Here is a 10,105-nt window from a genome sequence, read left to right as displayed (position 1 = left end):
CATACAGCTAAGGGTAGCATAAAATCCCTCTTTACCCTCTAAGGAGTTAATTCCTCTTTTACCTGTAAAGGGTTAAGGAGCTCAGGTAACCTAGCTGACACCTGACCAAAAGCACAAATGAGAGGACAAGATACTTTCAAATCTGGGAGTGGGGGAAGGCTTTGTGTGTCTGTTCTGTGTGTTTGCCGGACACAGATCGAGGAAGCAAGCAATCCAGCTCCTATAAAGTTAGTAAATATTTAGCAAGGAAATGCATTAGTTTCCTTTATTTTGGCTTGTGTTTTCCTTTTGTGTAAAAGGAAGGTTTATGCCTGGTTTTGTAACTTTAAGGTTTTGCGTACAGGGGAGATCCTCTGTGTTCTTGAGTCTTTTGTTATTCTGTAAAGTCCTTACCATCCTGATTTTACAAAGGTAATTCTTTTACCTTTTCTTTAATTAAAATTCTTCTTTTAAGAACCTGATTGATTTTTCATTGTTTTAAGATCCAAGGGTTTGGGTCTGTGTTCACCTGTACCAATTGGTGAGGATGATATTCTCAAGCCTCCTCAGGAAAGGGGGTGTAGGGACTTGGGGGGGATATTTGGGGAAGGTAGGGTTCCAAGTGGCTCTCCCTGAATGTTTGTTTAATCTACTTGGTGGTGGCAGCATACTGTTCAAGGTGGAGTTCGTGCCTTGGGAAAGCTTTTAACCTAAGCTGGTAAAAATAAGCTTAGGGGGTCTTTCATGTGGGTCCCCACATCTGTACCACAGAGTTCAGAGTGGGGAAGGAACCTTGACAGCACCCAATTTCCATTGACTTTCAATTAGCTCTCTTTTCAGAAATCCTGAGCACCAAGCAGCTTCTATTGACATCAAAAGGAGACTTTGGGTGCTCAGCAGTCTTGGAGATACATATTTAGGCCCAAATATGAATTTAGCAGCCCAACTCGAGGCACCCATTTTTTAAGATCTTAACCCTAGGACCTGGTTTTCAATGAGTTGCACTTTTGAAAATCAGGCCAGTAGTATTATGAAAATATTACCAAACCCCTCTAAACCTGACAAAAGATCATATGACAACATAGACTGAAGCTAATAAAAAAAATGGAGTACCATCCTGTGGGAATTTCTGAAATTTCAATCTTTGTTTTCATCTTTTTTTTTTATTTGGACATTATTGTATAAAATGTGACATGTTGACTTTCACACTGGAAAAGTTTCATCTTGGATTATTGAGGTGAACTGAAATGTTTCTCTTTAGGTCAGCTCAGAATTCATCTACATCTGCTTGAGTAGCTGCAGTGCCTTCTGGGAGTTGTAGTTCTGTGTCTCATGCCCCCATTCCTTCCTCTGAGCAGGGCTGCCATAGCTGATTAAATTTCCCATGATGCATCATAGTCTTACACCATGGCTCCTCACCAGAGGGAATCATTGGAGTTCTAGGAACACAGTGCATCATGGGAAATGTAGTTCAACCAGGAACGCCAATCCTGAGGTAAGAATAAGGTCATGAGGCACTCAAACAACAGCTCCTATAAGGGACCACAGCAGCTTAGGTGGATGCAGAAATTAATGTAGAAATGATCCAAAACAAAATATTTGGTTTAGATTTCTCACACCAGAAAGTCTAAATTAGTCTTCAAAATCAACGTTTTCTTGTGGAAAAATTCTCTTTTGTGGATAGTAGTAGCTAAAAAGACAAATTATGCCAAACTAGTTGTGCGTTCTAATTTCCACATGATGCACAATTTTTATTATTTCTTTCCTATTAACTCCCTTCATGAGCTTACAATATTTTTTTCTGTTGAATCACATTTCTATTGAAGAAAAAATTTCAAAGGAAAATTCCTGATCAACCTTGATATAAATCTTGATTTATTTCAGGGGTTTTTTTTAGTGCTTGATCATAATATATATCTTTTTAGAAATGTTTTTAAACAGAGAAGTGTTGAATAAGCAGTGTGAATCATGTCAAAAAAATCTATCCATGCTGATTTGCCATTTGATGGGGGTATTTTATTAAATCAGGTTCTAAACAATATTTTAGGGAGTATTTTTCTTCTTACAGTTGATGTCAAAGCATCCTTCACCTCTTTGTTCCTCAGGCTGTAGATCAGGGGGTTCAACATGGGAATCACCAGAGTATAAAACACTGAGATGATTTTGGCCTCTTCAAGCAAATCTTTGGATTGAGGTAGGCCGTAAATGCAAATGGCTGTCCCGTAGAACACAGTGACGGCTGTCAGATGTGAGGTGCATGTGGAGAAGGCTTTATACCTACTCTCAGTGGAGCGGATCCTCCAGATGGTGGTGAGGATGTAAATGTAGGACACAAGGATGATCAAAAATGTGGTGAGGGCAATAACCCCACAGAAGACGAAAAGCACCATCTCTGAAATGTAGGTGCTGGAGCAGGAAAGCTTGATGACTGCTGGGATGTCACAGAAGAAATGATTGATGATGTTGGAGCCATGGAAGGATAATCGAAAGGCACCGCTTGTTTGAACTGAAGCACCAGTAATACCCAAGATATATGACCCAGCCACCAGCTGGGCGCAGACCCTTGGGGACATGATGGTCATATAGAGCAGGGGGTAACAAATAGCCATGTATCGGTCATAAGCCATCATGGCCAGGAGGAAACATTCTGTGGTTATCAATGTAGTGAAGAAGAACATTTGAGCAGCACATCCCATGTAAGGGATTGATTTCCTTTCTGACAAGAAATTCTGCATTGCCTTTGGGGCGATGGCTGAGGAGTAACAGAAGTCGACAAAAGACAAATTACTGAGGAAGAAGTACATGGGCGTGTGGAGATGGGGATTAACCCTAATTAGCACAATCAGCCCGAGATTCCCCACCAGTGTGGTGATATAGATCACTAGAAACACCATGAAGATGATGCTCTGCAGCACTGGATGGTCAGTGAATCCCAGGAGAATGAATTCGGTCACTGTAGTGTAGTTTTCCCCAGCCATGTATTCAGTATTGAGCATCTTCCGAAAGAAGGTTAAAGTATGTTAGAATTAGAGATGGTCTTAAAGAAAACAGTCTTTTTGCGTCACAATTTTTTTTATCTAGTAATTCCTCCCCTTAGACAGAAGAAATGCCTAGTCCCTGTTAAATCCCTCAGAAATACATGAGAGTTAGTGATAGGCGGGAGGCACTTTATTATAACATGGCAACTTTGAGTGCTGCCTGTAAATAGGACAATTGGGCAAATGCTTACCTTCCAGGGAAAGTATAGAGTTCACAATGCCCCCTGCGAATGCTTCCAAGCTCTGGGACCGGGTGAGGGGGAGGGACAGCTGTTGAAGATATACGCATGAACATTGATAAACCTTTATCAATACATGGAGGGGTTGCAGCAGAGGATGTGATTGGTTTCATTTTCCTGAAGTGAGATTCAGCTTTCAAAAGTCTGGGCAAAGCTGCCCTGTATGACAGCTAGGAGGCAAGCTGGTCCTACTCATAGTTTGTCTTGACTCATGTGCAACACAGTGAATGGGATTTCAAAATATAGTTGAAAGTTTTTTCTAAAGGTTTTTTTTCCCTCCAGTAATGTTGTGGCAGAGAGTTCCAAAGGTTAATTATAACGCCGTGGAAATCTATCCAAAGGCTAACTATAATGTTACATTCAAAATTACTTCCGTCTATGCTTTATTCATTTTGAAATTACATATAGGAGGCCATTTCAGGGGATGGCTAGCTCAGTGGTCTGAGCATTAGCTTGCTAAACCCACGGTTGTGAGTTCAATCCTTGAGGGGGCCACTTAGGGATTTGGAGTAAAATCAGTACTTGGTCCTGCTAGTGAAGGCAGGGGGCTGGACTTGATGACCTTTCAAGGTCCCTTCCAGTTCTAGGAGATAGAATATCTCCATTAATTAATTAATTTTTATTTACTTGCATCTAATAAGATACAAATAACATAAGAAATGGAACCACATATTTCAGGACATAACCTCATTTACTGAGATCAGGAAATCATTTCTTAAACCCATCCCTGTTTTTAAAGGAATTTATTCTTAACCTTTGCTTAGTTTTTTCCCATCATTAATTTATATTGTAGTTCCATCACTTGTCTATCAGCAACTCATTACTTTTATTTTTAGCTCCCACTTGATATTTATTTACCTGTTATTTATTGACACATTCACTGAATAGTATCTACCAGGAAAAAATAATGGGGAGGGGGCTAGACTCACAAACCAGCAATAGCCCACCTTATAACTTTTAAGCCCAGTGGTTAGGGCACTCACCTGGAATGTGGGCGATCCCAGTTCAAATACCTACTCTACAGCAGGGATTTGAATCCAGGTTTTCCCTCTTGCAAGTGCATTCCTAACAACTAGCTGTAGGCTACTCGCTCTCAATCTCGCCTGTTAAATCTGTTCCACTTCAATCATCACTTGAATAGGGATTTAAAGTTGGGTCTCCCAAGTTCCAGGTGAGTGCCTTAAACTTCAAGCTACAATGTCAGTCTCAATTTCTTTCTCTCTCTGGCCCAATGGCTATTCAAATCTTTTATACATAGTGGAACAGTTTCAACAGGGCAGATGGAGAAATTCCCAACTTAAGAATGTCATATAGGCTGGCAGTTAGGGTACTTACTTAGCAGATGGGAGACCTTAGTTCAAATCTCTATTCCAGAGCTGGGATATGAATGCTGTCTTCCCCTATCTGAGGCATGTGCTCTAATCACTGGGTTAAAAGTTGCATGCTGGTTTCCTCCACAAGCAATCTTCTAAATGTAGCCCTTTAAAAATGCCCAGAAACAAAATATTGCAGGTTAAACAACATTTTTCATTGGATCCAAAATTGACTGGATTTGTCAGTTGTTTTTTCAGAAATTTCAGATTGTTTGACACATATCAATTTTTTTCAGAACTGCCAGCGAATCAAAAACATCTTTATTAATGATCTGGATGATCGAATGGATTGCACCCTCAGCAAGTTCACGGATGACACTAAGCTGGTGGGAGAGGTAGATATGCTGGAGGGTAGGGTTAGGATACAGAGGGACCTAGACAAATTGGAGGACTGGGCCAAAAGAAATCTGATGAGATTCAACAAGGACAAGTGCAGAGTCCTGTACTTAGGATGGAAGAATCCCATGGCATATCGGCCTGCATTAGTAGGAGCATTGCCAGCAGATCAAGGGAAGTATTTTTAACCCCTGCCCCTCAAAAAGTTGAGTTTTGCTTTTTTTAAAAAAAAGTTTTTGTTTTTGTTCTTAACAAACACATGATAAATTTCAACACTGACAGACTCCTTTCAAGAAAAATGTCAGTTTGTTGAAAAAGCCATTTTCCATAGAAAAATTTGTTGGAAAATTTTCCAGCAGCTATTGTTCTGGAAGCTGTCTGGCTTATGCAGAGTAGACTCAAATCTCACATATGATGGATTCTACATCTTGCAGGATTTGCTCTCAGTTTGCATTTTAAACCTTAGAGTTTCTCTCTGGGATGGAGGTGAGGTGGAAGAGAGAATTGAAGTACTGTGCATGATAAGTTTAATTACATGTATTTCTCAACCTTGCTAGAGACTTGTTTCACTGGAATGAAAATCCTTTGGATTGTGCTCCATCAAATATCTTTCTTTATGAACTTCACAGTTTAATAACTGAAATATTTCTACAGTCCAGACGGTAATTTAAAAGAACAAGTTTGTAACATAAACTGTGTGGCTCCTCATCTGTCAATTTCAAAGCACATTAATCGTCATTATTCTCCATTCTACATATGTGCAAAACTCACGTAGACAAAGTTTTAAGCAATTTGCCCAAAGTCACACTGCAAGTCAATAGCAGAGTGAAGAATAGAATAGAATACATCACATCTTACAGTTTTCTCCAGCTGACCGCATTGCCTCATGTATAAGAACGCTGAATTAACATACTGCCCTACTCTGTCCCTTATTAAACTAACATAATTGAAATGGGAATGGATTAAGAAAGGTATTTTGTATCTATTAATTTCAATTTCTGGATCATCACATTTTGATTTCTATGACACTGCACCTGATTATACATTTGTCCTCGCTCTGTTATTAGATCATCATTTCACATCTGAGTTAAAAATGGCTCTTTGATATTCTCTGGAAAACTCCACCTACTCTACTACTGAAGATATTCAGATAGACAGCTCTTCATGCTAGCTCCAGTGTAACCCACAACCACAGAACCTACCTGCATCAGAAAGATACTCAACCACTTAGATTCCAAAGGATCCGTTATTTGATCTGGTAGAGTTCTTTATTATGGGTTTCGGTCATCATTGGAGATGTGATTCTCTTGATGTCCTTCTCAGAACCTAAACTCAGGCAGGTGCTTCATTTGCAATTAAGAGCTACCTTAGTTCCTTTGGAATTAGAAAAGCCCTTGGGAAATTAACAAAGTATCATGAAACTGCTCTTTAATTTGAAGTGATTTATATTCAGTACACTTTGGACTAACCCATCTATTCCACGTAGTGCACACATATACCAATCCCTTCATATCACTCTGAAAAAGATGTTATATGTTTTAAAGTGAATTTTTGTGCTGGTGAATGGCATTATATTGACCTAGAAGCCCTTCTGTATGAAATCCATACAACAGGTACAATATGGGTAGTAACTGTGCACTCCCCAGCTACACTCACTGCCCCAACCTGGAGAAGCCAAATGAAAGGGGAGGCCAATCTCCACGACTTTCATCCTTGGCCTTTTTGGCAAAAAGAGGGAACATAAGAGACTATGTTGTAACCAGGTGCATTGAATGGGGTACACTGAGAATGCCAAACTCAGGGCAGACTGCAAGAAACAGGGCAGACAGTCCCCCAAAATGGTGGTTTATTCTATAATTAGATTCACCAAGCCAGTAACAAAAGAGCCTCTGCAGTGCCACACTGGGTAACCAGAAGCCAAACACAGTCCTCCTTAGGCATTCCAGCCCTTAGCTCCCATCCAGGCAACACAATCTAATATAGTGAGAGGATATTGAAAACCTATTTCACCATATGTGAGGTTCTTTCTAATCCCAAAGGATCAGACACATATCCCCAGGTCAATATGTATCTCAGATTTTACCCAAATATCATGCTAACAGCCAATCCTTAGTCACTAACTAAAGCAGTGGTCCCCAACCTTTTTGTGGCCAGTAACACATTCATGTTTTCAGAAGAGTGTGGCAGGCACCAACAATTTTTCAAGGCTTATTTTGTATTTGTACATTAAATAATATGAAAAACATCATATTTAATATTACATAATATATGAATCCATAAGATAAAAAGGGTAATTTTACATGTAAAAGGTATTAATTAAATTATTCGGCAATTACTCTTTCACCTTACCATGTGAATTTGCTCTTTTTTATCTACCTGTAAGAAAAATGAAGGCGTTTTTACAAAATAAATATCATAAACAGTTTTCATCTTACTTATTTTAAAAAAGTAAAACATTGTTGAACTGCTGGTCCAAATATATTTATTATTCTTACTTTAACATAGAATGAAGCCTGCAGCCCTGGAGTTCTCTATCCCCAGCAGGGACGGGGCCACAGCTTCTCTCCGGCTTCGAAGCCAGCGAGAAGCCGCGGCCCAGTGCCTGCTGGGGACAGAGAACACTGGCGCCCGCAGCCTGCAGTCCCGGAGAAGCCAGAGAGAAGCCGCTGCCCTGCACCTGCTGGGGACAGAGAACACTGGCGCCCCCAGCCTGCAGTCCCAGAGAAGCCGGAGAGAAGCTTCTGCCCTGCGCCTGCCGGGGACAGAGAACTCCGGGGCTGCAGGCTGCAGGCGCCAGTGTTGTCTGTCCCCAGCAGGTGCAGGGCCAGCCTAGTGCCCAGCATGGGAGAGAATCTGCGGTCCCGCACCTGCTGGGGACAGACTACACTGGCGCCCGCAGCCTGCAGCCCCAGAGTTCTCTGTCCCCAGCAGGTGCAGGGCCCCGGCTTCTCTCCCATGCTGGGCACTAGGCGGGCACACATAAATGTCCCGGCGGGTGCCATGGCGCCCATGGGCACCGCGTTGGGGAACACTGAACTAAAGGTTTATTAAGAAAAGAAAATATGAGAGTTATAAACGATTAATAGACCACATACATTCAAATGATTGCAAAGTCCCCTTCTATCAGGTTTGTAGCAGTGATGGAATTAGACTGATGGCTTGAAAAGGCTCTCTGGTGACTTCTGAAAGATTGGAAGATCCTCAGACCATAGTTCAAGATGATCCTTTTAGCTGTAAATCCACAGTCCAGAGAATTAGAGCAAGAAAGAGGCAATATGGAGATGTCTCAGGTATCTTTTATATATTTTAGACTCATAGACTCAAAGGTCAGAAGGGACCCTTATTATCATCTAGTCTGACCTCCTGCACAACGCAGGCCACAGAATCCTACCCATCCACTTCTATAACAAACCCCTAACCTATGTCTGAGTTATTGAAGTCTTCAAATTGTGGTTTGAAGACTTCAAGCTGCAGAGAATCCTCCAGCAAGTGACTCATGCCTCACGCTGCAGAGGAAGGTGAAAAACCTCCAAGGCCTCTGCCAATCTGCCCTGGAGGAAAATTCCTTCCCGACCCCAAATATGGCGATCAGTTAAATCCTGAGCATGTGGGAAAGACTCACCCACCAGGACCCAGGAAAGAATTCTCTGCAGTAACTCAGATCCCATCCCATCTAACATCCCATCACAGACCACTGGGCATACTTACCTGCTGATAATCAAAGATCAATTGCTAAATTAGGCTATCATAGAATCATTAGGGTTGGAAGGGACCTCAGGAGATCATCTAGTCCAACCCCCCTCCTCAAAGCAGGACCAATCCCTAAATGGCCCCCTCAAGGATTGAACTCACAACCAAATTAGCAGGCCAATGCTTAAACCACTGAGCTATCCCTCCCCCAAAATCCCATCATACCATCCCTTCCATAAACTTATCAAGCTTAGTCTTAAAGACATGTCTTTTGCCCCCACTACTCCCCTTGGAAGGCTGTTCCAGAACTTCACTCCTCTAATGGTTAGAAACCTTCGTCTGATATCAGGGAGGGAGAGGAATTATTTAAGCTTCACCAGTGCTGAATAGATAGACATAATCAAATCACTTCCCTCAATCTGCTGGCAATGCTCCTACTAATGCAGCCCAACTATGTGAACTTGCTGAGGGTGCAATCCATCCCATCATCCAGATCAGGGGTTGGCAACCTATGGCACGTGTGCCAAAGATGGCACGCGAGCCAATTTTTAATGGCACGCTGGGGCCTGCCGGGACCCCAGTGTGCCATTAAAAATTCTGCCAACACGGCAAGCTGCCGGGTCCACGATCCAGGGCTGCAGCGCTGGGCCGAGTGCAGCAAGCCACCGCGTGCAGCGCTCTGGGGGCTGGGGCTATGCGCTCCCACGGGGCAGCATTTGGCTCCATGGGGAGGGAAAGACGCTTCCCGCTCATCCGGAGCCCCGCCGCCTTGTGCAGCCCTGCCCCACCCCTCAGAGCACTGCACGCGTGTCGGCAGGGCTCCGGATCAGCAGGGGACCTCATGGTAAGGGGTCCGGGTCCGGGGGGGAGTTGGATAAGGGGTGGGGGCAGTCAGGGGACAGGGAGCAGGGTGGATTGGATGGGGGGAATGGGATCCCAGGGGGGTGGTTAGAGGCAGGGGTCTCTGGAGGGGGCAGTCAGGGAGCGGGGGGGTTGGATGGGGCATGGGAGTCCCTGTGGTTTGTTAGGGGGTTGGGGGTGGATAGAGGTCAGGGCAGTCAGGGGACAGGGAGCAAGGAGGGTCCTGGGGAGGCAGTTAGGGAGGGGGGTCTCTGGAGGGGATGGTCAAGGGACAAGGAGCTGGGGGGGTGGGAGTTCGGGGGGGCTGTCAGGAGGTAGGGGTGTGGAGAGGGGTTGGGCAAGCAGGGAGCAGGGGGGCGTTGTATGGGTCCAGAGTTCTGGGGGTCCTGTCAGGGGGCGGGGAGCAGTTAGATAGGCATGGGAGTCCAGGGGGTTCTATCTGGGTGCAGGAGTGTGGATAAGGGTTGGGGCAGTCAGGGGACAGGTAGGGGGTAGGGTCCTAGTGGAGGCAGTCAGGGGACAAGAGGCAGGAAGGCTTAGATAGGGGGTGGGGGTCCCAAGAGGGGGTAGTCGGGACAAGGAGTGAGGG

At 43.7% G+C, this 10,105-nt stretch overlaps 1 protein-coding gene across 1 annotated transcript; it reads right to left on the bottom strand.

Annotated features, from left to right (window-relative positions):
* Nucleotides 1–2,003: 2,003 nt before the first annotated feature.
* On the bottom strand, nt 2,004–2,957 carry LOC123369050 (olfactory receptor 1030-like). The gene has a single exon (XM_045014419.1). The coding sequence runs from the start codon at nt 2,955–2,957 to the stop codon at nt 2,004–2,006; it is 954 nt and encodes a 317-aa protein (XP_044870354.1).
* Nucleotides 2,958–10,105: the final 7,148 nt, after the last annotated feature.

The sequence above is a fragment of the Mauremys mutica genome, chromosome 4 (genome assembly GCF_020497125.1).
Source record: "Mauremys mutica isolate MM-2020 ecotype Southern chromosome 4, ASM2049712v1, whole genome shotgun sequence".
NCBI classification, from domain to species: domain Eukaryota; kingdom Metazoa; phylum Chordata; order Testudines; family Geoemydidae; genus Mauremys; species Mauremys mutica.
This window is presented reverse-complemented; position numbering and strand designations above follow the sequence as displayed.